Raw genomic sequence first — 26561 nt, 5'->3', positions numbered from 1 at the left:
GCTCAAGCAATCCTCCCATTTCTCGAGTAGCTGGGACTACAGGTCCGCAGCATACTGCCCAGCCCACCTCCCTTTAATAAATTCCAAAATCTCATTTAGCCATTACGAAATAATGCAGCAATAATTCAAGACTTGACCTGAGAACGGTGTACCTGATTTTGGAAATTCCAAGGTCTAGACTAGATCAACTTTCAACTGAGTCCACTTGAGCTGCTGCTTATTGCCATCAGGTACAGTGCATGAGAACATTTGACCAATCCAAGAAAGTGCCTGGAATCAACAGTACCACCTGCTGAAAACCTTCCGTCAAGAACCTCTGTTCTAATTATTGTTTAAAAGCTCTGCTGCTTTAGTCATTTTTAAAATATTTGAAAACTGATAGACTCCTCTCTACAAAGGGTTTTGAACTTATCTAAAGCACTTCCCTGCCAGCAAAAGTTTCCTGATGGAACACAGGTGTTGTACCCATGATCATCTGAAGCTGCGGAATCAATGATTTGTTACGGTCGTAGCCAATTACACAGTAAGAGAAGGAAGATCACAATTCAAAGGGTGAAAAGTCTTGAGCAAGAGTGATTCTTCAGTAATCTACTTCAGAGACATGAACAGATTTCTATTAGATATGTGGAATTTGATGCTCCTGTATGGTATATTATTTTTAAGGGAAAAATCAATTCAAGCCTAAGTTCAATCTTTTTTTCTACAGGAAACTGTATCCTTAATATCTCAGCATAGTTGGTACCATCTGCCATTTCACCAAAGAAATTGTCAATAAATTCTAACAGGAGAAATATCAACCAGAAACAAGGATACGCTGGTACTTCTCACGTTCTTCTCTTTCTCCTCCCAAGAGACCCTCTCCTGGCCGGCTCCTTGCTGCTGAAAGCAACTTTCAACAGACCTGGTTTTTCTAAGTCCTTCCCGACTTAACCTTTGTTTGCTGAGTTCTTTGCATTGCTTCTCTTCTGGTTTTCTGATATGCTAGGGTCCAGTTCAGCATGCAAAGCTACTCACCTAGCAGGCTCAGAATCCTTTTTTTTTTTTTTTTTTTTTTTGAGACAGAGCCTCAAGCTGTTGCCCTGGGTAGAGTGCTGTGGCATCACAGCTACCTCCAACTCCTGGGCTCAAGCGAGTCTCGTGCCCCCGCTTCCCAAGTAGCTGGGACTACAGGTGCCCGCCACAATGCCTGGCTATTTTTTGTTGCAGCCATTATTGTTGTTTGGCAGGCCCGGGCTAGACTTGAACCCGCCAGCTCAGGTGTATGTGGCTGGCGCCTTAGCCTCTTGAGCCACAAGCGCCAAGCCCTCAGAATCCTCTTTGCCTCTTCCCTGGCTTTATCCCTTTTCAGCTGTCTCCTGTTCTCTGTTACTAGCACGACCAGCTCTGCCCTTCAGGTCTCACTCCCTGCTGCCCCTTCACCCTCATTTGCCGCCCCCCTGAGCTGGCCTGCACAGCCAGGGTGGATTCTGGGCATGGTTTTCTTCTGGCAAAGAGCACGTGCAAACACGCCAATTCCTGCTGCCTTGGATGCAAACTCTTTGGAGTGGCTGTTCAGATTCTGCCCTCCCAGGGCAAGACAGAGGGAGGCCTGGGGTGCAGTCCTCACTCTGACTGATGTGGCCTTGGGTAAACCATCTCAGGTCTCTAAGCCTCCAATTTCTCATTGCTAAATGAGGACCAGAGTAGTAGCCACCCCATATAATTGTTTTAAGCTTTAAATACAACATTAGAGGAATATTCCAAACACGGATGCTCTAGAGCAGGTGTCCTCAAACTTTTTAAACAGGGGGCCAATTCACTGTCCCTCAGACCGCTGGAGGGCCGGACTGTAGTTTGAAAACAAAACTATGAACAAATTCCTATGCACACTGCACATATCTTATTTTGAAGTAAAAAACAAAATGGGAACAAATACAATTCACACCGCTTCATGTGGCCCGCGGGCCGCAGTTTGAGGACGCCTGCTCTAGAAGATCCCGAGCGGCTCAGCATCCCTCGTCCCTCCCTGCCCTGAGCTCCCGGGGCCTTAGCTGCTCCACACTCGGTAGGCCTTGAAGTCATAAAGCTCTATCTTAAATGTCTCCTGGGACCTGAACACCAGCGGGGCCGGCCACCTGACAGCCTCTCTCTCCGCAGCAGTCTGGAAGTTGGTTTGTTTGGGGTTTTTCTTTGTTACCCTGGACCTTCCCCTTTCTAGATTGTAAAAATCTATTTTCCTCCTGTTCCCACAGCTGAGCCACTGCTTGAGGAAAGACACTCGGCCAAGGGAGAAGCAGAATGGGGAGAAGGTCAGAGTCAAAAACCTCTCCCAGGTCCCGGTACGTGAAGAAGATATGAACATCAAAGGCTCTGAAGTTTCTTTTTTTTTTTTCCTTTAGAGACAGAGTCTCACTTTATGGCCCTGGGTAGAGTGCTGTGGCATCACAGCTCACAGCAACCCCCAGCTCTTGGGCTTAGGTGATTCTGTTGCCTCAGCCTCCCAAGTAGCTGGGACTATAGGTGCCCACCACAACACTCGGCTATTGTTTTTGTTGTTGCAGTTTGGCTGGGGCCGGGTTTGAACCCGCCACCCTCAGTATTTGGGGCCGGCGCCCTACTCACTGAGCCACAGGCACTGCCCCCTAGGGTCTGAAGTTTCACCATGCCTCATCTTGGATTTGATCCTGAACCCAGAAGGCATTGCAGAGTGGACGCAGCTGGCCCAGGGCAGAGGGCTGTGAGGACAGGGAGAGAGCCCACGTCACCACGGACTAACCCCTGCCCACATGGCTTCCCGTGTTGACTCATTCACAGCTACATAATTACCCTAGGTATTTTGAAAAACATCTTTATTTCAAAATAAGGAAGCTGGGGTTTTAGAAATCACACTTGCTATACTTAGAGGGTAAAGTCACAATGCCAGGGCCACAAGGCCCATGAGGGCAGAGATTCTGACACTGGCAGCCTCCTCGGAGACTGCCTCAGCTCCTGTCCTCCTATTTTGATTGTCAGTTTATACTTAACTCTTAGAAGAAGAAACAGTGCTAAGGAATTTAACCCCTTACCCGGGAAGAAGATCGGGGACCTTTCTAGAGATGATTTGGGATCGTTGTTTACTCTCGCCAGAGCCCAGGCCACATAAACACAAGCGTGGCCAGGGCAGCTCGTGGTAATTCTTTTTTGTTCTTTTTTTTCTTTTTTTTTTTTTTGTAGAGACAGAGTCTCACTTTATGGCCCTCGGTAGAGTGCTGTGGCATCACACAGCTCACAGCAACCTCCAGCTCCTGGGCTTAAGCGATTCTCTTGCCTCAGCCTCCCGAGTAGCTGGGACTACAGGCACCTGCCACAACGCCCGGCTATTTTTTGGTTGCAGTTTGGCCGGGGCCGGGTTTGAACCCACCACCCTCGGTATATGGGGCCGGCGCCTTACCGACTGAGCCACAGGCGCCGCCCTTCTTTTTTGTTCTTAAGTGAGCAAAAGTCTAAAGGACATTGGCCTCAGCAAGCCAAAGAAATGTGAGATGAGGAGGGTCAGTGAGGGACTGAGTCAGTGTGACTTGGCATGACGCTGCTAGGAATGGAAGGGATGCCTTCAAGAGCAAGGAAATCAGGTTGAACCACTTCACCTCCCTGTGGCTGAATGCCTGAAACACACCAAGCCTTCCACAGGGCCAGGACATCTGAGCAGATCAGTGTCAGAGGATGCACCAAAGACAGCCCTCCGGAGGTCGGGGGAGAACACCCACAGGCCACACCCGCCCTGTACAGGCGCCTCTCTCAACCTTTGTCCCTGGACGCTCACCCATCACAGTGGTTTCTAGAAGCTGTTTTCAAATCTCAGATTCTGGTTACTCTTCTAGAATTCACGTAAGCCTAACGTTCACCCCTTCTCATAAGTTCTGCGGTGTCCTGTCCGTCCCGCCACCCCACATACAGACATTCCTGTGTTTTTGAGCAATTCGTTTTTGCTAAGAATAATGGGAGTCCAAGCCAAATACATTCTTTATCATTTCCAAATGGGAAGTTCAAAAATATCAATGCCTTGTGGAATTTTTTTGAAAACCTCACATTACCAAAAGATTAAGCATCTCTATCCGATATAGATCAGCTTACCTCCTTAAACTTATTTGAAAGGATCATTCTAGGGCTAGGCCTGCTGGTTCATGCCTGTAATCCCAGCACTCTGGGAGGCTGAGGAGGGTGGATCACATCAGCTCAGGAGTTCGAGACCAGACGGACCAAGAGTGAGACCCTGTCTCTACTAAAAGTAGAAAAATAAGCTGGGCATTGTGGTGGGTGCCTGTAGTCCCAGCTACTAGGGAGGCTGAGACAGAGCCCAAGAGTTTGAAGTTCCTGTGGATTTGAGGTTGCTGTGAGCTACGATGCACTCTCGTCTGGGGCAACAGAGTGAGACTCTGTCTCAAAAAATAAATAAATAAATAATAAAAGGATAACTCTAATATTCCCTGTTAACCATTTACTTCACTTTTACTGAAGGAGACAAATTAAGTTCTAAGAAAACGAATATACTGACATTTACTTTTGAATGGAAATCACCTCTCAAGAGCAGCATACTGGGTGTCTGTAAACGCTCCCTGATTGACTCTGCTCACCTGTCCTCGTAGCACACAGTGCACTTCCAGACGTGCGTCCCCCTCAGGAACACGCGGCACTCGGAGCACACGCGGTGGCTGCAGCCCTGGCACACGGCGCCCCGGTGCAGCAGAAGCCCCAGCAGCCTCTGGCAGCGGGCGCAGGACTTCTCTGTGCACTCCTGGCTGATGCTCTTCGCCCCCTTCCACCGCAGATGCTGCAGCTGCGTTTGCAGTTTCCTGTGGCCCAGAGTTAAATAAGACACGATAGAAATGAACAGCAGTGCTGGGACACGGGGTAAAAGCTGAGCAGAATGGCGGTGGCTGGGAAGGCGCCTGGGTTCCCACGTGGCTATGTGAGCTGGGCTCAGAGGTGTTCTCAGCTGTGAGGCAGAGACGTTGAAACCTTCCGTCCCAGGGCTGCTGTGGGATAAACTGCAAAGTGTAAGCCTGGTGTGGAAGAGTGAGCTCCCAGGCTCTCCCTTCCATGCTTACTATTAGAATGGCCTTGTAATAATGCGGAGAGAAAAGGAAAAGACCCAGACAAGGGCAGCAGCCACACAGGTGAGGCCTGGAGAGATCTATAAATACGCAGCACATGCGCCCCGATTAGCAGAAGTCCCCGATACCATCCTCAGCTGGTGCTTTGATATTGCTGCTGGCTTTTTGATGGGTGGTCATTCCACTTCCTGTCCCTCAGTCCCCCAGGCAATAGCCATAGTGCGAAGGGGCGTTGTATTAGACCCCCCAAAGATGTCATTAACCAGAACATTCTTTCATCAAATGTCTCTTACCTACTTTTTGTTGTTGTTGTTATTGTTGTTAAGCAGACCCGGGGTTGAGCCTGCTGCCCCTGGTGCACAGAGCCGACGCTCTAACCACTGAGCAACAGGCACCCAGCTGTCTCTTACCTACTTTCAGGAAAGATGAGCCAGGCCAGGTGCCATGGCTCACGCCTGTAATCCTAGCACTCTGGGAGGGTGAGGTGGGTGGATTGCTTGGGCTCAGGAGTTTGAAACCTGAGCAAGAGTGAGACCCCATTTCTACTAAGTGTAGAAAAACTAGCCGGGTGAGGGGGTGCATGCCTATAGTCCCAGCTACTTGGGAGGCTGAGGCAGGAGGATCTCTTGAGCCTGGGAGTTTGAAGTGCTGTGACCTAGGTTGACACCAGGGCACTCTACCCACAGCAACAGAGAGAGACTCTGTCTCAGAACAAACAAACAAAAAACCATTAAAAACCCACCAAAATGAGCCAATCCCAAAAGCAAGAGATTACATCAGAAATGTACTTCAAAATTCAGTTTTCAGGATTTTCCCCCAAATTACTACCCTTTGGACTGAAACTTCTTTATCACAGGGTCCACCTTACTTTATTGATATTCAAAACGTTGTCTCTAAATCACTGAGAGATCTTTAATCATAAAAGAAAATTCCATTTTTTCGAAGTGTATTATGGTTTTTAACGGAAGACAGTTACAAGTACACTTAGAGAGCTTTGAGAGAACAAGGAGGATGAAGAACAGTATTTGTACTTTCCAGCTAACCACAACATTTCCCTTGTTTGTCCAAACCTTTATTCTGTAGATGTATTTTTCTTGGCAGACTCCAAAAGAGTTCTGCCACGGGAAACAAAACGAAACCAAGAAACCTATTCCACATGCTTGTTTTCCACCCTCACGTCCTCTATAAACATTGATAAACAAGCACCATGGATTTAAAGGTGGGTCTCGGCAGGTGCACCCATTGTGATACAGTCTAGCATTGTTTTATTAAATGTTAATTCATCAAACAGCTCGTGCAGCTTAGAGACAGACCAAGAAAGCCGCTCTCTATGGGCAAATGAGCTGGGGAACAGGTCGAACAGGTCCGTACTTCATGCTCCCCCTTTCCTCAAAGCCAACTGGGGAAACAAAAGCCAGCAAAGGAAAAAAGACAGGATGGGGTTCTATCAGATGTGCTGCTTTCTTTGCTTTTCTCTGTGGCTTTGGCTTCCACCAAAAACGAGGTAGGAAAATCCTTAGCCTCGGGTCTTTCCCCAAAGAAAAGGGTGCACTGGGAGCCTGTAAGCGTCCCTTAAATTATTTCCTCAAAGCAAGTGGTAGATAAGTAGACAGCAGACAGTGAACTTATAGCAAAAAGGTCCCACTTTAAATGAACAAGGGCAGCCTTCCTCCCTCCTCATTTTCTTCTAATGGAGTGAGATAGCAAAGGGACCCCCTTCCACAACTCTCCCCTCCATCTGGGCAAGAAGCCCAGCAGGAATTCGAAAGCAAGTGGCAATGCACTAAGGCGAGCAGACTCCAGGCAGAAAAGGTTAAAACCCCAGAATCACAGGCCTTTGCAGGGCAGCCTACCGTATCCTCTCCTCCTCTAGGCTTTGGACGGCCTGGTCTCGGTACAGGACCTGCAGAATGGCCTCGCGTTCCAGCTCCTTCAGAGAATCCAGGTTCACTTCTTGGGCCATCTCCTCCTGTGGACGAGAGCATGGAGCCCGGCCAGGCCCTGCGTTCTCAGAAGATCTCCCTCTCCTATTTCTTTGGCAACTCTGTGCTGCTCACGTCTCCTTTTTCCTTTTTAACCGTGTCCCACTCTTCTGGAGAAGGAAGCCCCAAAAGGCTGTCCCTCTGAGTTGCGGCTCACACAGGCTCGTGCCACCCAGGGAGCGTTTCCACTGGGTTCTGACGCAGCCTCAGACATCCATCTGCAACACACACGTATCTTCTTTTCTGAGGTTTCACCAGAGATTGTTATAAATTATGCATGTCCACACAGATAATTTCTGCAAAGCAGAAGTAATCCCCAAACTGAAGAAACTTACAAGTAGCAATCACAGTGTCGATGGCTTAGGGAAGCTAACTTTCCACTTAAAATGTTTCCGGGTCAGAAGGACTGATCCCCAAAACCCCAGCCTCTTCAATCCCTGTAGAAAAGGCAACAGGAAATGTCAGCATCTTTCCTAGCTTGAATATTTCTGAAGCGTTACTTCAAAAAAGAAAATATCCTACATGGACACACTTTTGCATTTTCTGCTGTGGTGATGATGTAAGATTTTCAACTTTATTAAAAAGTCTTCTCATATGTCTAAAAGCCTCAAACTTGCAAATTTGAATTTTCTTAATATGAATTCTGTACCTTCAGTAGCCAGAGAGCAAAAAGGTCTCTGTGTTTAATGTCCATTACCCTAATTGACAAGACGTTAGAAAAATGACATTCTCAATTGTTTGCTATTACTTTTTTTTTTTACTCTGCTGCCCCAGGCTAGAGTGCTGTGGCATCACCATAGCTCAAACTCCTGGGCTCAAGTGATCGATCCTCTTGCCTCAGTCTTCTAAATAGCTGAGACCACAGAAAACCACCACCACATCTGGCTAGTTTTTCTATCTTTAATAGAGATGGGGGTCTCGCTTTTTTGCTCAAGCAATCCACTTGGCCTTGGCCTCCCAAAGTAGTAGGATTATAGGCATGAGCCACTGTGGCTGGCCTTGTTAGCTATATACTTTTAAAGTTAACTCCAGAACTCACAAACATTTTAATCATCTAGGGCAGCGGTTCTCAACCTGTGGGTCACGACCCCTTTTTTCCATTTGTAACAACGTGGAAATTAGGAAGGTTGAGAACCACTGATCTCGGGAGATACGAAGTGGGATTGCCACACCTCAGCCCACCATTTATTGTTATTGTTTTCAACAGCTGCCTTACGCCTCAAGTCTTGTTTCTGTTCTAATGATAGTTGCAAAGTTCTACACATATCATTTTATCCAGAAAATGTAGGTTGAATCAATATACTGTCTATAATGCCATCTTTTGTTATTAAATCTACATGAATCCCTTAGTAATAAACCATCTTTTTAATGCTTTAGGAGCTAAACTCCCTTTGCTGGGCTTCAAAAGAGGTCTACACTATATTAACTTATGATTTATAGCAAATTTGGTGAATGACAGGTTAATAGAGTTCTAAAGTAACATTCTTTTTTTTTTTTAGAGACAGAGTCTCACTTTGTCACCCTCAGTAGAGTGTGCCGTGGTGTCATAGCTCACAGTAACCTCCTATTCCTGGGCTTAGGCGATTCTCTTGCCTCAGCCTCCCGAGTAGCTGGGACTACAGGCACCTGCCACAACGCCTGGCTATTTTTTATTGCAGTTTGGCCAGGGCTGGGTTTGAACCCACCACCCTCGGTATATGGGGCTGGCACCCTACCCACTGAGCCACAGGTGCTGCCCAAGGTAACATTCTTTTTAAACAAAGGTTCTTAACCTTTTTTCTTACTCTTTGGCAGTCTGGTGAAGCCTATGTATTTAAGTGCATAAAATACATTAAACAAAGGTTCTTAACCTTTTTTCTTACTCTTTGGTAGTCTGGTGAAGCCTATGTATTTAAGTGCATAAAATACATCTTATAAAATACATTGGGTAACACAAGATATTGATTATACTGAAATATTTTAAAATGTGATATAATAACATAAGTGTTCATTGATGCATGAAATAATAAGATCTAGCAGCAATCTAAGGACTGCCATAATTTCAAAGTCATGATGAGTACAAGTAATATTCTGAGATATCTAAAATAGATAATGTGGCATAAAATATCTGTGATTTCCATTGATGACAGGTCACAAGTCCTGCTGATCTACTGTGGTTTCTTGCCTATATTCATAATTTAAGAAAATGCTAAGTTCTAAAGTTGAATGAAAATAAAAATGGAATTTTGTTCCCTATCCAAGTTCATATGCCTACAGGTTAAGAACTTCTGGCTTAAGAAAGTCTCTATTTGTTAGTTTCTTTTGTTTTTGTTTTTTAAGCAGGGTTTGGCTTTGTCACCCAGGCTAGACTGCTGTGGCCTCCTCAAAGCTCACTGCAACCTCAAACTCCTGGGCTTCCTGCGGAGCTGTGACTGCAGCTACACAACATTACAACCAGATAATTCTTCCACTGTTGGTGAAGACAACTGGTCTCCAGCTGGTCTCAAACTCCTGAGCTCAAGTGATCCTCCCACCTCAGCCTCCCAGAGTGCTGGGATGACAGGCCTGAGGCCCCCACCCCAGCCAATATTTGTCAGCTTCTCTACTATAAGACAACATTGAAATCTATTGTTCATCCCAATTGTAGAGTTACTGAGGAGTAGAAAACCTTGGAGCTCTGAAAAAGGATGCTCTTGGCTCCTAGTCTCCGGCTAAGTACCCACAAGAATCTGCCCCCCAAAGGCTTCCTATCTGGGGGGTAGGAAAGCTCTTACCCAGTCAGGCTGGTACCTCACAGTGCCACAAGCGGCGAAGTCTCATCCCGCCTTGATTTCCAGTTTGCAGATGAAGCGATGGAATGAGCGACCTTAGCTCTGCGAGGCTGAGTCTCTGGAAAAGAGGAAAGCGATTGAAACCCAGCGAGTGACCGAGTTCCAGGCGCCAAGGCACGAATCCGTCCCATGCCCATCCTTCTCGGCTGGCCCCTCGGTTCTTGCTGTCTTCTTATTTCTACTCTACTAACCGTCTTCTGGGTCAAGAGCTAGCTGGTTTGTCGACTCTAGAATCTGAAATGAAGATTTTTGCACCCGGCTCAGCTCACGGCACCTGCGCTTCCCGCTCCGCGGTGCAGGCGCGGCCCGGGATGCGGTGGCGGATCCGGGAACGCTCGTCTGCTCACTCGCTCAGGCGGCCAGGCGTGTAACTTCACAGACAGGGGACTCCTCCAACAGGACAAAACGCCACGCGAACCTGCCACCCGCTGTCCGCGCGCGGGAAGCGCCTTCCCAGCCCGCCGAGTGGGAGTCGCGCGCCCCCTGGTGGCCGCTCGCTCCTACGTTCGGAAAACTCCCGACCCACTCAGTCGCCAAAAAATATTTACTGAGCACCCAGGCGCTGTTCTCGGAGCTTAGGGTCATTGATACACTATCCTACTTGTAACAGAGAAATGATAAGGCCTACGATAAAGCAAATGGAGGACAATTAAAGTCAGAGACAGCAGCTCGAGTGAAAAGGAACAGATAATTCTAGCAGTCACTGCCCTGAAGCCTTAAATGTATTTCTGACCGTCCCAGCAGCCAAGGCAAACCAAAACGAAACAAAACATCAAGATGGTGTATATGGTTCTGATAAACGGAAAGAAATACAGAAGGACATGCTCAAGGTGCAAAGGACTAAGAAGACAATTGATTGCACAGTGGTTTTGAGGCAGGGACCCGGCAGGTAGTGTGGGGGGCATTGCCTTGCTGAGTCAGGAAGCCTTCAAATAAAGTTTCTAATTGACTTGATTAAAACAAGCAGGGCAAGTTCTAACTGGTTAGAACCAAGACTTGGAAGATCACCACCCCTGCTGTGAACATTCCTCCCCTCATTTAGCCTGATGCTTACATAAAAAGGCAACAGGAACCAAGGGCCTTGTTCTCTTCTGCAGGGAGAACGTCCCTCTGCTGTCCCTGGAGTAGACCTAACTGTGTATCGTTTCTGAATAAATCTTACTTACACTTTACTCTGTTGCTGGCTCCTGAATATTTTCTTGCAGGAAGCCAAGGACCCACTTGATGTCAATTGGTTCCCAGCATTGGGAGTTACTTCCCTACATCAGTTTGGCAGGAGATCCAAACCTGTGCTTTGTAGATCATTACTATATTGATCTCAAATTTTAAGCCAAGGACAGAGCATTAAATTGTAGCTCACAGAAAGTATTTCAAATATAGACCCAACAGGGTGCTTGCTGGTATTCTAAGTTGATGTGGGACAAAGTTTAGACAACTAGAGATGTAGAAACCCCATATCCATGCCACACTGTTGGTCTTTACTTTTAGAGATGTCCACAATGGTTTATCCAAACACGCAGCCAAACTGGAGATTTTGCTTCTGGGTTCCATAAACCTTCAGTAGCTTAAGCACCGGTTAACATCTGCTATAAGTAAAGCCTCATATTGTTCGGTTGAAATGTACTCTTTTTTATTTTAACCTCAGAAGGTCCACACTATAAAAGGTGGACCACACTATAAAAGGTGTGGACCTTCTGAGATTGCAATCAGTACAGCATAGAGCGTTATCCCACAGTCATTTGTATTGAGATTTAAAGAAGTCTAGGAAGACGTCTTCCCCTTGGTTTTCAGGGTCCTCCTAGTGTCCTCACTGGGTTGGTGGCTTCGGATATCTCATTTAACACGTTTGACCTAGAGCTCCTTCATGTCATTTGGCCGCACTCAGGGTTTTCAGTGGGGCAGTACCACACTTCATCTTTAGAAATGTGCAGGGTATTTTTGGTAGTCACAGTGACAAAGAATGAACTTGTGTTGCCATATAAAAATTGACTATCTTACTAGATGATTCATTTAGGTAAAAAAAAAATTATCTGATAATAAAATTTAATTCATGTAAACACAAAGTATATTTTGCAGAGTTTTAACATACTCCACATTTTCTAGGAGTGCAACTATTGTGTAAATGGAAGAGAGACTGTACTTTGTTTCATTCAGAACTTTAACAGGAATTGTTTATTGTTTCAGAAGGACGTGATGGAGGGCAAATCATTTCTAGTATTTAAATCACTAATGTCCTACACCAGTGACAGTCTGCCTTTGTAGATGTCATGTTCAACATGATTCTACCTGTGCAAACACCTGACGGCTTCACCATGTCTTCTAACGTAGTTTACATAAGGTATTATTACATAATAATGCACTATCTCTTTATTTCTCCTTTTATCACAGTAATGACACTGCACTGTTATTATTTTAATTATTATATTATATGTATGGTCACTTATTATACTATAAATGAATTTTATTTCAGGATCTTAAAAGGTACAAACATTTCCTATAAAGAGTGAGGAATGGGTTTCCTGGGTCTAAGAATCACCCAGATGGAGGATCCAATAACCTGTAAGGTCACTTATGAGTTAAACTCTATAATTCTAGTGTTCATTTTTCAACATATTATGTTATTGGGTTTTTAAGGAGAATCAGACGGAGGAAAATAGAGAATTGTTTGGTTGGTTGTTGTTTTAAATTGTGCCATTTTTGGTTTCAGGACTTTGGATTGACTGTGAGTTCGTTGGCTTATGAAGCAAATGCCAGGCTAATTTCCAGGTTTTAACCGGGAGTTCTGAACTCCTCTTTCACTAGGAATTATTTAAACCACTTCAACTACAGCTTTTCAATCCTCTTGAAGAAACTCTGCCCTCTGTCTCTGTTGGGTTGGCTATTAAATGTCAACTGCCAACTTGGAGATTCTATTAATACTTACATATCATCATCCAAGTCACTCAGAAGCAATTCACTGAAACTATTCTTAGCTCAGTCTATTCCAGACAAAGTGGCCCTACATGACAATTTACATATTTTAAAATTACTTCTGAGGCCGAGCATGGTGGTTCATGCCTGTAATCCCAGCACTTTGGGAGGCTGAGGCAGCTGGATCACTTGAGCTCAAGAATTTGAGACCAGCCGAAGCAAGAGCAAGACCCCGGCTCTACTAAAAATGGAAAAATCAGCTGGGCATCGTGCTGGGCCACAGTGGAAATGGTAAAGGAGTCCCATGAAACCCATGACAAGCAGTTTGCATGTTCCTGTCACTGGTCCCTGCAGCGCCACAGTTTTGTGCTTCACTCCCTTCTAAGAAGAGGGAGTGAGGTACAACGACATCTCAACACTCACAAAGTGGCACCATGAACAATTGACAGGGGTCCACAACTGACTGCACCCTTGAACATGCAGGTGAACAGGCACGTGCAACCAACGGGAGGAGTGATGTCGCTGAGCAAACAATGAGCGAGAGGCAGACAGAACAGTGACAGCAGAGCAGCAGAGATCTGCGTGGCCAAGATGGCTGCGCTGGGCCTGGGAGGACCAGAAGGGAGGGGAAGGCTTCTCTGTGCTGGGGGCAGGCTGCTAACAACACTGAGGCAGAGATGTGTCACTCCGCAGCTTCTCCCTCCCGGTGGACAAACCCTAAAGCTTGGCAGAGCCCTCCTGCCTTGCTGATCCAGGCTTTTCTGCTCTCTAGCTTCAATTCCACAAAATGCTCTGATACTGAACTCCTCCGAGATTGAGCCTGGCATACACCCTCTGCTCATCATTTCTGTACATTGCTCCCAATCTGCCTTCTGCCCACTTCGTCCCATTTCCCCCGAGGCAAATGGGAGGACAGCCAGAACCAGGGTGTGGGGAGAGCTCCACCTCCACTCTGGACACATTACCTAAGCCGTCTAGGACTGCCTTTCCCTTTATACGAAGCCGAGCCTGCCTTTGGCTAGGCGAGGTGGTTCATGTCTGTAATCCTAGCACTTTGGGAGGCTTGAATTCAGGAGTTCAAGACCAGCCTGAGTAACCGTGGGACCCCGTCTCTACTAAAAAAAGAAGAAATCAGCAGAGCGTGCTTGGGCACCTGTAATCCCAGCTATCTGGGAAGCTAAAGCAGGAGGATCACTGAACTCAGGAGTTTGAGGTTGTTGTGAGCTACAACGATGCCACTACACTCTACATGGTGCAACAAAGAAAGACCCTGTCTCAAAAAAAAAAACAACAAAAAACAAGGAGACAGAAGTACAGACCTGCTTTGCAGAGTTGTGATAACTATGCCTGTCCATCCACATACAGGGCTTAGAGCGCAGCGCCAAGCACACACTAGGCGCCCAGTGAACTCTGGCTGACAGTCAGGGCAGTGGTAAGAGTGAATAGTTATCACTGTTAATCCTTCAAGCACCAGATGCATTGCCACCTCGTTCAGGAACATTTACAATGAAAATTAATTGCGCCTTCATTTTTAAGCCCTTCTACTTTGTGTGTTTCTCTCTAGTGACCCTGCTGTCATTCTGTCTTGTATTTGAGTGAGTGGGTCCCTTCCAGTGGCAACACTGGGTCTCGGTGATTTCCCTGTCAGGCAGCAAGGACGTGCCTTGCAAGTGACCTCGTGAATGTTGCGATGTGTAGATTTATTCATCTAGAGCAGGAAGCAGAGCAAAAAGGTCAGGATAGCCAGAGGAACTAGTAAGTACTCACCTTTGAAATTTTCAGTCTCCAGAAATCTCAAAAGTGCAGGAAAATCTGAGTCACTTTCAAATTTGAAAAGAATAGTAGAAATGATTTTAATGCACTCACAGAAATTCACAATCTTCTAGCTTGAATAGTGACATCTCCCAGACCCATTTTTCTGTAATATTTACACAGCCACCTTCTCACTCGTTCAACATCATCTTAAATTTCATTTACTGTTTTTCAGGCAATGAGCGAGGCTGCAGCCTCACCCACCAGCAGCTCAGAGTCCAGTCTCCTGACTCCTTTGTCTATGGCATTTACGTAAGGGAAGCCACCTTTGTCATATGGCACTCTACCTATCACTCTAATTTTATTTAGCAATTGAGAAATAAATCAAACCTCCACTGCAGCATCGACTTGACAGAAAAATCTTATAGCTCCTTGGAGAAGCGCCACACCAAACCATCGCACCTCAGCCCTGCTTTGGAGACAGCCGATCTGGGATCAAACCCCAATTTTGCTCTCAGGCCAGTTGCTTCATCTCTGTAAGACTCCCCCTCTTCCTCCCTGCTTCATAAGCCTGTTTTGGAAACGAAATGAATCCCCCAGATACACACAGCCTGGAGCAACAGCCGGAACAATGCAAGTGGGACTCATTCTGTTCCTACTTCAGGAAGGCCTGAGAGTGGAAACCAAGCCCCTTCTCTGGGATCAGGAGCAGGGAGGCAGCAGTGGAGATCACCTCGAGGCAGGTGCCACCCCTTTGTCTTTATCCACCGGTGCTGCAGCCCCGTGGGACTCGCATCCAGACACGTGCAGTTCGCTGTGGTCTTTGGAGCACCAGTTCCACAGCACCGACTTCATTGGCCATGTGTGTGCCAAGCACACTCTAGGCATTAGCACATCTGATGCTAGCACTGGGGATCCCTGCGTTCAAGAGCTGCACAGACAGCCAGAAATGGACATGTAGACAATAAATGATGACACACTAGGAGATCTGCAGAGAAGGAGAATGCTCAGAGGGAGGTGTGGTTCCCTGCACAGCTGTGGTCCCCAACCTTCCATGTACTAGTCCATGGCCCGGGAAGAAGGGGTCCATGGTGGGCAAGTCAGCCAGCAAAGCTTCGTCTGCCTTTACGGCTGCTCCCCATTGCTCGCATCCCTGCCTGAGTTCCACCTCCTGTCAGATCAGCAGTGGCATTCGATTCTCCGAGGAGTGTGAACCCTGCTGTAAACTGTGCGCGTGAGGGATCTAGGCTGTGTGCTGCTCATGAGAATCTCATGCCTGATGGTCTGAGGTGGAGCTGAAATGGTGACGCTAGTGCTGGGGAGCAGCTGCAAATACCGATTATCATCAGCAGAGAGGTCTGACTGTGCAGAGACCATAATCAATCAATTACTTTAGACTCATATCAAAACCATTCCACTCCCACCCCACCCAGGGCTGTGGAAAAATTGTCTTCCATGAAACCAGTTCCTGGTGCCAAAAAGGTTGGGTGCTCTACAGGGAGAGAGCAGAAAGGGCTGGCGAGACGGGGGGGAGGATTCCCAGGGCAGAAGCCCGGGGACAGTCCTGCCATGCGCTGGCAGTTTGAAACAACGCCTGCCTGTGCGCCTCAGCCTGGCAGCAGACCTGGGCTTGGGCTTTTAGATCTGGCAAGGAGGGCAAGAACAAAAAATGTAGAACAGAGGAGAGAAGGACGAGAGAGGCGGACACTTTATCTGCAGGCAGTGGCTCCCGTTCTGTCCTCCGATCATCCTGTTATCTCTGGTCATCAGATCAAAGGAACTAGATTGTCACCTCCTCACTGGGATGGAGAGATAATGTGACAGCAGAGTGGAAATGTAGCAAGCTGCTGCAGCAAGTGTGCGTGTGAACATGACTGTCCCCGCCACCGCCCAGACTTTCAAGGGAAACTGCAGAGCGTTCTCAAAGCCTGTCAGCCACAGTCTCGAAGGTCATTTCAGGGGGGGCGGCACCGCCCACCTGAGCTGTTTCACCACAGCTATTTCCTTGAGAAGCGTCACAGTTTCGGTCTGCAGCCACCGTGCTCTCTGCCTCGTACACAGGGGTAAAGCTGGGTGACTGAACTGACCTTGAAATTTTACCTGAAAATGTCATCATCTTCCTTCCTTTCTCCCTCCCTTCCTCCCTCCCTGGCAGCTCATGACAGCCATGAAGAATGGCTGCCCACCCAAGGCAGGTGCCCACTAAAGAACAGCCCTGTCTGTAGTTCCAACCCACACTGAGCACAGATTCATCAGCTTGGAAGATGCATTTCTGCAAAAACGAGGCAACATGAATGCGTTTCCACCAGAAAGTCAGAGATGGAGAGGTGTGTTTCTAACTCCGTCTCTCTTGGTGCTGAAGCAGAGGGGGTGTCCCAGAAGCTCCTGGAGCCAGGCGTCAGGGTCCCTCGCAGCTGACCAGCCCAAGGCCCCAGGCCTGGCTCACATTCATTTTCCTGAAGTCCCCACAAGTACAATAAGCTCAGCTCCCTTAACATTTGAAGACGTGGGTGTGGACTTAAATCTATACAACGTGAAGCCTGTCTGAGATCACACAGAGGCCAACAGCCTCTTTCATCTGAAAGATACTGCAATTCAGGGCCGGGTCTCTGCATTCTTTCTCACGCTGGTAGATTTTACCACCAAACATCCCCACAATGCTATTTTAGCATCAGAGTAAAACACTGACACAGAAATCCATAACTCTCATGGGTTTAAAACCTGACCTTGTGGAAGGGCAAAGATTCGAATTAATGCTATTGTTTCAGGGTAAGTTCTCCATTTGTAGGTGTCATACTTTCAGTTGTATGAACAGCTGCTGTTTACTTAGCGCTTACTCTGAGAAAGACGGTTTACCAGGTACTTTATGTACATCGTCTCAGTTAATCCTCATTGCAGCATTATGAAGTGAACCCATTCTACAGATGAGCATGAGCAGGGAGCCTTGGAGTGAATAAGCAATGCACCTAAAGTCACACTATCTTGGCTGAAAATTTTTTTCTACACCAATTCTAATGTCTGTTCTTTCTTTCTTTCTTCTTTCTTTCTTTCTTTCTTTCTTTCTTTCTTTCTTTCTTTCTTTCTTTCTTTCTTTCTTTCTTTCTGTCTCTCTCTCTCTCTCTTTCTCTCTTTCTTTTGACAGAATCTCACTTTGTCACCCTTGGTAGAATGCTGTGGCTTCATAGCGCACAGCAACCTCAAACTCTTGGGCTCAAGTGGTTCTCTTGCCTCAGCCTCCTGAGTAGCTGGGACTACAAGTACCTGCCACAACACCCGGCTATTTTTAGAGATGGGGTCTTGCTCTTGCTCAGGCTGATCTCGAACTCCTGAGCTCAGGTAATCCACCTGCCTTGGCCTTGTAGAATGATAGGATTACAGACATGAGCCACTGTGCCTGGCCCCAAATTCTAGAGTCTTAATAGATCCTTAATGTCTAATGTACATTTCCCTCCCATAGTCTCTCTCAGCAAGAAATTTGTTTGGAGGTTAGGAAACTTAATTGAAAGAAATTCAAATTAGACCCCAGCTAAAATTAAGTTTTTTATTCTAAAATTGTATTTTTTGTTCCACTTCTAGAGATTATGGGTGATCAGAATAATGAAATTGATTCAGACAGAGCAAAAGAGCAATAAACTGTATGTATAAGAATTTATAAACCAACTGGGCACAGTGGCTCATGTCTGTAATCCTAGCACTCTGGGAAGCTGAGGCAGGTGGATCACTTGAGCTTAGGAGTTTGAGACCAGCCTGAGCAAGATGAGGCCCCGTCTCTACTAAAAATAGAAAAATTAGCTGGGTGTTGTGGCGGGGACCTGTAGTCTCAACTGCTCAGGAGGCTGCGGCAGGAGGATTGCTTAAGCCCAGGAGTTAAAGGTTGCTGTAAGCTAGGCTGATGCCATGGCATTCTAGCCTGGGGCAACAGAGTGAGATTCTGTCTTAAAAATAAAATAATAGTTTAAGAAAAAGGAATTTACAAACCAAAGAAGAAATCTAATAATACTCTACTACATTAAAAAAAAATCACACCATGAGTTTTTGGATAATGTTTTTCTGTTTTATTTTTTAACTAACTCTGAAATTACTTCTACCACACCATTAAATCATTATTACCTCACATTGTATGCTATTCAAAAAATTGGAAGTCATCCTTTATTGTTACTGGTTTTGTTTCCCACCTTTTAAAATTCATCAATGTAAGAAAAATTACAATAACTATCACCTTTATCCCCTCTATCCTCAGAACAAGCTGGCCCGGGATACTCACCCTATCTTTGCATCTGCTCCAAAAGAAGAGACCATGGGAGCCTGCTCTGGTGATAAGGAAGTCGGTCTTTTTGTGAGAACAACTGACGTGTTTCTCTTTCCTTCCTGTGGGGCGCAGGCTGAGGCAGCACACCCTACGTGGTCAACCCCACGTGCTTCTGTGGCTACATCACTAGGAACCCAGGGAGCAAAGCCAGCCGAAACCACACCCAGGAGCTCTTTTGGGCTGAAGGAAAGACAGAGCTGATGCTGGTGAAATGTTGCACTTCTCCCAAGGAAACCCCCCAGATAGACTAAAGGCCTAAAATATTCAAGTGAACCACATTTGTGAAGGGTTTCATGTTGACGTCAAGCGTAAGTTTCTGACTACATCTCAAAAAACACCTGCTAACTCAAGAATCAATTTATGACAAGACTGGCATGGACATTTGGGGGGTAAATTTCTTTGAAGTATAGCATACATACAGATGATACAAATTATAAATTGCTCAATAAATTCCCAGAGTGAACATATCCCTACAGACACACAGAAATGAGCAGTATCCCAGCTACCTCTTCCCCCTCCACTATTTCCAGTTACTATCTTCCTCCCTATTTATTGTTATTTTGGTAGAGGGGGTCTCACTAGGTAGCCCAGGCTGGTGAACTCGTGGCTTGAAGTGATCCTCCTACCTCCACCTCCTGAAGTAGCTGGGATTACAGGCATGAGCCACTGCACCTGGCTCCTGGGGTGACTAGTATTGTGACCTCAAACGCCATCGATGGGCTTTTCTGTTTTTTCACTTTGTGTAAACAGAATCACATGATTTTTCACTCTTACGTCTGGCTCGTTTTGTTTAGCATTACGTTTTCTGGACTCACCGCACGATGGTATGTGGTACCCGTGTGTGCATTCTCGGTGCTGTACGTCATTACATGAATATACCAAGTTATTTGTCTACTGTGTCATTGGGGGGGCATTTGTCTTATTTGTCTTAAATACTGTCTTGCTCAGGCTGGTCTCAAACTCCTAAGCTCAAGTGATCCACTTGCCTCAGCCTCCCAGAGTGCTAGGATTACAGACATGAGCCACTGTGCCCAGCTGGTTTATAAAATTCTTATATATACAGTTTATTGCTTGTTTGCTCTGTCTGAATCAATTTCATTATTCTGATCACCCATAATCTCTAGAAGTGGAACATAAATACAATTTTAAAATAAAAAACGTAATTTTAGCTGGAGTCTAATTGAGGATCACTGGAAGCCATTATGAACAGTGTTGCTAAAAGCATTCTCGTAGTCTCTTGGGTAAACATTCGTACATGTTTCCACTGAGTATGTGTATAGGAGTGGAATTTCTGGGCCATGAATTAGGAATATGTTCAACTTTAGCAGATGCTGCCGGTTTTCCAAAGCAACCGTAGTAATTGACTACACTTCCACCAGTAACAAGTTTCCGTAGTTCTATATCCTCACCAACACTTGATATTAACTGCCTTTCTAACTTTACCGATCCAGGTGGGTGTGTAGTGGTATCATGTTACGTTGTTGTTTTTTTTTTTTTTTTGGACAGAGTCTCATATGTTACCCTCAGTAGAGTGCCAAGGCATCACAGCTCACAGCAATCTCAAACTGTAGGGCTTAAGCGATTCTCTTGCCTCAGCCTCCCAAGTAGCTGGGACTTCAGGCGCCTGCCACAATGCCAGGCTATTTTTGTTGTTGTTGTTTTAGCTGGCCTGGGCTAGAACCTGCCAGCCTCGGTGTATGTGGCCGACACCCCTGAGCTATGGGCACTGCCCATTTTATGGTTTTAATGTACATTTCTCTGATGGTTAGCTGGGTGATTTCAGCATCATTTTATATGATCACTAGTCATTTGGATATCTACCTTTTATGTAGGGCTGTTATGTCTTTTGCATGTTTTTCTATTGGGTTATCTGCCTTCCTCTTGTTGAATTATAGAAGTTCTTTATATACTCAGGATATGAGTCCTTCGTTGGATAAATTACAGATAGCTCCTCCCATTCTATGGGCTTTTATTTCATGCCCTTCATGGGCCCTTTCGAGGGTCTCAGGTTTACTCCTGAGGGTAAATAGTGTGAACTCTAATTAAGAAAATGTGACATTTGCCAAATCGGTGTGTTGGGTGCTGCTCTGTGAAGTCTTTCAATTCTGAAATCTCATTCTGTAAGATGATGACCTGAGATGGTCAATTCCATCAGGTGAGGAACAGAGGTTGGTCAGAGATGGAGGTGGGCTGCTGCAGCAAGAGTGAGCTTACAGTGTGAGCTTTGGTGTAAGACTGATCTGAGCGACTTTAAGCAAACCACTCAGCCTGTCTGAGCCTGTGTAGACTCATAATATTTCAACAAAAGTGCTTTGGGGAATGACAGTAACCCAGAATCATTATTTCCAAAGTAGATATATCAGTTTGTTTGTATCACTGTAGCAGATAATATAGAATGAGTGGTCTAAACAACAGAAATTTGTTTTTTTCACAATCCTTAAGGCTGGAAACCCAAGATCAAGACGTTGGCTGGGTTGATTTCTCCTGGAGGTCTCCCTCCTTGACTTACACATGGGTATCTTCTTGCCAAGTCTTCATATTGTGGTCTCTCTGCGTCCATCTGTGTCCTAATCACCTCTTCTTATAAGGATACAAATCACATTGATTTAGGGCCCATTCTTAGGACTTCATTTGACTTTAGTTACCCCTTTAGAGGCCCTGTCTTTAATACAGTCGCATCCTGAGATGTGAATGTACAAATTGGGGGCTAGGGGAGACACAGTTCAGCCCATAAAAGGAGGAGACACTAAGAAAATATTAGAACTTCTGTTTGTATTTTTTGACATCCAAGTACAGTATGTGACTTCCAACATATTTGTTTTTTTTAAAAGCTAAAACCTAAATTTTATTAATGTTTGAAAATTGGATTCATTTTGGATGATATCATTTAGTATGCTTTTGATGTGTTCAAAAAATTGCTCCTGCTAGAGTAGAGGGGTGTTGCTGAAGAAGTCTGGAGATGTAAAGTAAAGCTAGATGTAAAGCTAGTGATGTAAAGTCTCAGCTGAAGTGGACAGCAGGCTGAGGAGCTGGCGAAGATAGGATGAAACTGGGCATTGAAGTTGAGCAGACATAAATGAGCTCAAATCCAAAGGCTGGATCAGCAGTGAAAAAGAGAGAGCCAGGCCAAGAAGGATGACCATCAGAATGAAAGAGGGAAACATCCCGACGGTGCATTTGTACTAGAGGGTACTGCTCCTCACCATGATCCTGCCCTATAAAAGCAGCATAGCTGGAGTTTGGACGATGAAATATGCGCAAGGGTGGCATGTGCCACCTAGGAGCAGCACCACCCTAGCCAGTGTCTGGGCCGCCATCCCCTCCCTCTTCCCTGTCTGGTCCCAGTGTGCAGCAGACCCTCATTTGTCTTTATAGCTAACCCTGCCCATTCTGACTGACGTAGGGTGCATTTTCTTCATATACACAGAACAGTTCTGTTTAAGAACTACAATATCATGAGTATCAACCAGTTGGGATAATACGCCAGCCTGGCTATTCAAGAGTTATTCTTGGGCGGCACCTGTGGCTCAGTCGGTAAGGCGCCAGCCCCATATACCGAGGGTGGCGGGTTCAAACCTGGCCCCGGCCAAACTGCAACCAAAAAATAGCCGGGTGTTGTGGCGGGCGCCTGTAGTCCCAGCTACTCGGGAGGCTGAGGCAAGAGAATCACTTAAGCCCAGGAGTTGGAGGTTGCTGTGAGCTGTGTGAGGCCACGGCACTCTACCGAGGGCCATAAAGTGAGACTCTGTCTCTACAAAAAAAAAAAAAAAAAAAGAGTTATTCTTTAGTTGTTGCGTCTTGGTGATGGAGTCCCAGAAAAAGGGCTGCAGTCAGCAGGATTGGGAGGAAGAGGGACCCAGGAGGCCAGAGCAATAGCCATTTCCAGTTGGCACAGAGGTATTTCAGCACAACTGTGCCCACGCTTCCCAGCTGACCAGCAGATCTAAATAGAGGCATTTCTTAGCTAGTCTCTAAAGCATGTATTTTCTCAGCACAGGACTCGCACTTTAGATCCACGTCAGCCAGAGTTTCTTTTCCATTACAACACTGAATCCCTCAGCCTTCAGTATTTTGAATTGCCATCATCATCATCATCGTTGTTGTCGTCTTCTAATATCATTAGGGACTTAGCATGGTTCCCTGGTGTATACCAGTAACACACTCCTAGGCACAGGGGAAGGAAGGAAAAATTGAATATCCGCAAGATTGGGTTTGGACTGTGAAGGGCTGCAGATCATAGCAGAACAACACTGCAAGACACTATTGATATTATTTGCTGATGTACCAATTTTGTTGATCACTATGATAATTAAGTCCACACCTGCTAAGTTAAGGCAGTGGCAACCACAGTCCCTTTTGAGGGCAAATTAAGTCCCTATTTTTACAAAGTTTACATTTAAGAGATTTGACTTGAAGGAAGAAAAATGGTTGCATGAAACACGGGCCTGATCTATGACTAACCCACATGCTGTAAAATAAACCCAAGATTCCCTCCACTGACTTACTGCATAGAAACTAAACATTATTGTAAAATATAGCTGAATACCAGGGATTTATGAGAAGTTATGAGTCGGTGAGTTTAGGCTCCAGTGCTTCTGATGGACGTCCATTTGTGACAGGTGGGAGGTGCTAGAAATGGAAGCTAGTGAACCGCCAAGTGTCGTACCAAATTTAAATTCCTTAGTCCTACAGTCCTTCCTATAGTTCAGCTGGGCAGAATATGATACTACATCACTACATTTTCCAAACCACTACAGCATTACACAAGACTAAAAAATTCAAGCCCTCCTATTTACAGAAATCAATTTTTAAAATATTTTTTAAATATTCTGTAAAAACTATGTCTTAGCTAACTTTATAGTGCCACCCCCAGCTCAAACCTGGTACAAATATATGTATGCTGGCGTACAGCCAAAGAAACCACCAACAGAGTAACCAGACAATGTGCAGAATGAGAGAAAACATTTGCAAACTACCCATCAGATACGGGACTGATATCCAGAATTTACAAGGAACTCAAACAACTCAACCAAAAAATTCCAAATAACCTCATTAAAAAGTAGTGACCCTAGGCTTGGCGCCTCTAGCTCAGTGAGTAAGGCGCCAGCCACATACACCAAAGCTGGTGGGTTCGAGCCCGGCCCGGGTCTACTAAACAACAATGACAACTGCAACCAAAAAATAGCCAGGCATTGTGGCGGGCACCTGTAGTCCCAGCTACTTGGGAGGCTGAGGCAAGAGAATCACTTAAGCCCAACATTTGGAAGTTGCTGTGAGCTGGGACACCACAGCACTCTACCGAGGGTGACATAGATAGACTCTGTCTCAAAAAACAAAACAAAAAAACCCCCAGAACCCAAAAACATAGTGACCCTAAATCTGTCAAAATAAAAACATGAAAGAAAAAAAAAATGGGCTAAATATATATAGTCCCAGCTACTCTGGAGGCTAAGGCAGGAGGATTGCTTGAACCCAGGATTTTGAGGTTACCGTGAGCTATGATGATGCCACTACATTCCAGCCTGGGGAACAGAGTGAGACTCTGTCTCAGAAAAAAGAAGGTGGGGGCTAAGAACAAATAGATATCTTTCAAAAGAGGACGAATGGCCAAGAAGCACATGAAAATATATTCAACAACTCTAATCATCAGAGAAATGAAAATTAAAACCACAGCAAGATATCATTTTACACCAAGAAGAATGGCTATTATTAAAACAACAAACAGAAGAGAAAGAGAATGTAAATCAGTGCAACTTTAGGGAAAACAGTACGGAGATTTCTCAAAGAACTAAAAATAGAACAACCAAAAGCTCCAGCAATCCTGCTGCTGGGCATCCACCCAAAGGAAAAAAATCAAAGTATAAGAAAGACACCGGCACAGGTGTGTTTGTCACAGCACTATTAACAGTAGCAAAGATATGTGATCAACCTAAGTGCTCAGCAATGGAAGAACAGATGAAGAAAATGTGGTGAATATACACAATGGGAATACTGTTCAGCCATAAAAATAAGAATTAAATCCCATTTTTTGCAACAACAGGGAGTGGAACTGGAGATCATTATCTTAAGTGAAACAACTCAGACACAGAAAGTTGCATTTTCTGGGCGGTGCCTGTGGCTCAGTGGGTAAGGCCCTGGCTCCACATACCAAGGGTGGTGGGTTCAAACCTAGCTCCGGCCAAACTGCAACAAAAAAATAGCTGGGCGTTGTGGTGGGCGCTCATAGTCCCAGCTACTCAGGAGGCTGAGGCAAGAGAATCACCTAAGCCCAGGAGTTGGGGGTTGCTGTGAGCTTTATGGCACTCTACCAAGGGTGATAAAGTGTTCCTCTGCCTCTAAAAAAAGCAAAGAAAAGAAAGTTACATTTTCCCACTTACGAATGGGAGCTAAATGACATGTACGCACATGGAAGCAGAGTGTGGGGTGGACAGTGGAGACTCGAGGGGTGCGGAGGAGAGGGAGTGGATGACGGAAGGCTGTTTGGTGGGTGCAGTGTGTGTTGCTTCAGGGATGTATGAAGGAACGCACGTTGCTGAAGGTCCCGACTTCACCGCGATGCAATATACCACTTGCAAAACTGCACTTGTACCCCATGAATGCATACAAATAAAAAATAAGTAGGAAAAAATTAAAACAAAATACTATAGATGGGGGAAAAATGATGTTACAGCTCCTAGGAATGAGAAAAAACAGATGCTCACTCTCAAATGCCTGGACCAGTCTCAGAGGTGTCTAGGGTTTTATCTCTCGGGGAGAATACAAATTCTCCAATTCCAACATTTGTGGCCTCTCATTTAAAAAACTGATTCCACCTAACAGGTACAATGAACACCATTCGGGTGACTGGCACACTTACAGTCATGACGCAAGCATTACAAAAGTGACACATGTTTAACTCCATTCAGTAAAATATTGGCTGTGGGTTTGTCATAGATAGCTTCAATCAGTTTTAGAAATGTGCTGCCTATGCCTATACTCTCCAGTGTTCTAATTAGAAAAGGATGCTGGATTTTATCAAATGCTTTTTCTGCATCTATTGAGAGGATCATGTGGTCTTTATTTTTGCCTCTGTTAATATGGTGGATAATGTTTATAGACTTGCGTATGTTAAACCAGCCTTGCATCCCTGTGATGAAACCTACTTGATCATGATGTATGACTTTTTTGATGATAAGCTGTAATCTATTGGCTAGGATTTTGTTGAGAATTTTTGCATCTATATTCATTAGTGAAATTGGTGTAAAGTTCTCCCTTTTAGTTGGATCTTTTCCTGGTTTTGGTATCAGGGTGATGTTTGCTTCATAGAAAATGTTGGGGAAGATTCCTTCCTCCTCAATTTTTTGGAATAATTTCTGCAGTATGGGAATAAGCTCTTTTTTGAAGGTTCGATAGAATTCTGGTGTGAAGCCATCCAGACCAGGGCAGTTTTTTGTTGGGAGATTTTTTGTTATTTCTTTGATCTCAGTGCTTGAAATTGGTCTGTTCAGAAGATCTATTTCATCTGGGCTAAGTCTAGGGAGAGGGCGTGATTTCAAATATTGATCCATTTCCTTCACATTGTCAAATTTGTGGGCATAGAGTTTCTGGTATTATTCAGAGATGATTTCTTGTATCTCTGTGGCATCAGTTGTTATTTCCCTTTTATCATTTCTGATTAACGTTGTTAGAGATTTTACTTTTTTATTTCTAGTTAATCTGGCCAAAGGTTTATCTATTTTATTTATTT

At 45.2% G+C, this 26561-nt stretch overlaps 1 protein-coding gene across 7 annotated transcripts in view; it reads right to left on the bottom strand.

Annotated features, from left to right (window-relative positions):
• Nucleotides 1–18859, bottom strand: part of SYTL3 (synaptotagmin like 3) — a 94340-nt gene extending 75481 nt beyond the window's left edge. The window contains exons 1-5 of one of the 7 annotated variants that reach the window (XM_053590416.1): nucleotides 18791–18859; nucleotides 14542–14594; nucleotides 9808–9922; nucleotides 6926–7491; nucleotides 4593–4811 (exon numbers count right to left, since the gene is read on the bottom strand). In XM_053590416.1, the coding sequence (XP_053446391.1) occupies nucleotides 4593–4811; nucleotides 6926–7035 (329 nt within the window). In that variant the 5' untranslated portion in view covers nucleotides 7036–7491; nucleotides 9808–9922; nucleotides 14542–14594; nucleotides 18791–18859. Of the gene's footprint in view, nucleotides 1–4592; nucleotides 4812–6925; nucleotides 7492–9807; nucleotides 9923–10055; nucleotides 10269–14541; nucleotides 15667–18790 lie in introns of those variants that run through there. The other 6 variants (XM_053590419.1, XM_053590415.1, XM_053590422.1 and 3 more) reach the window with 6 other exon arrangements.
• Nucleotides 18860–26561: the final 7702 nt, after the last annotated feature.

The sequence above is a fragment of the Nycticebus coucang genome, chromosome 5, assembly GCF_027406575.1.
Source record: "Nycticebus coucang isolate mNycCou1 chromosome 5, mNycCou1.pri, whole genome shotgun sequence".
NCBI classification, from domain to species: domain Eukaryota; kingdom Metazoa; phylum Chordata; class Mammalia; order Primates; family Lorisidae; genus Nycticebus; species Nycticebus coucang.
This window is presented reverse-complemented; position numbering and strand designations above follow the sequence as displayed.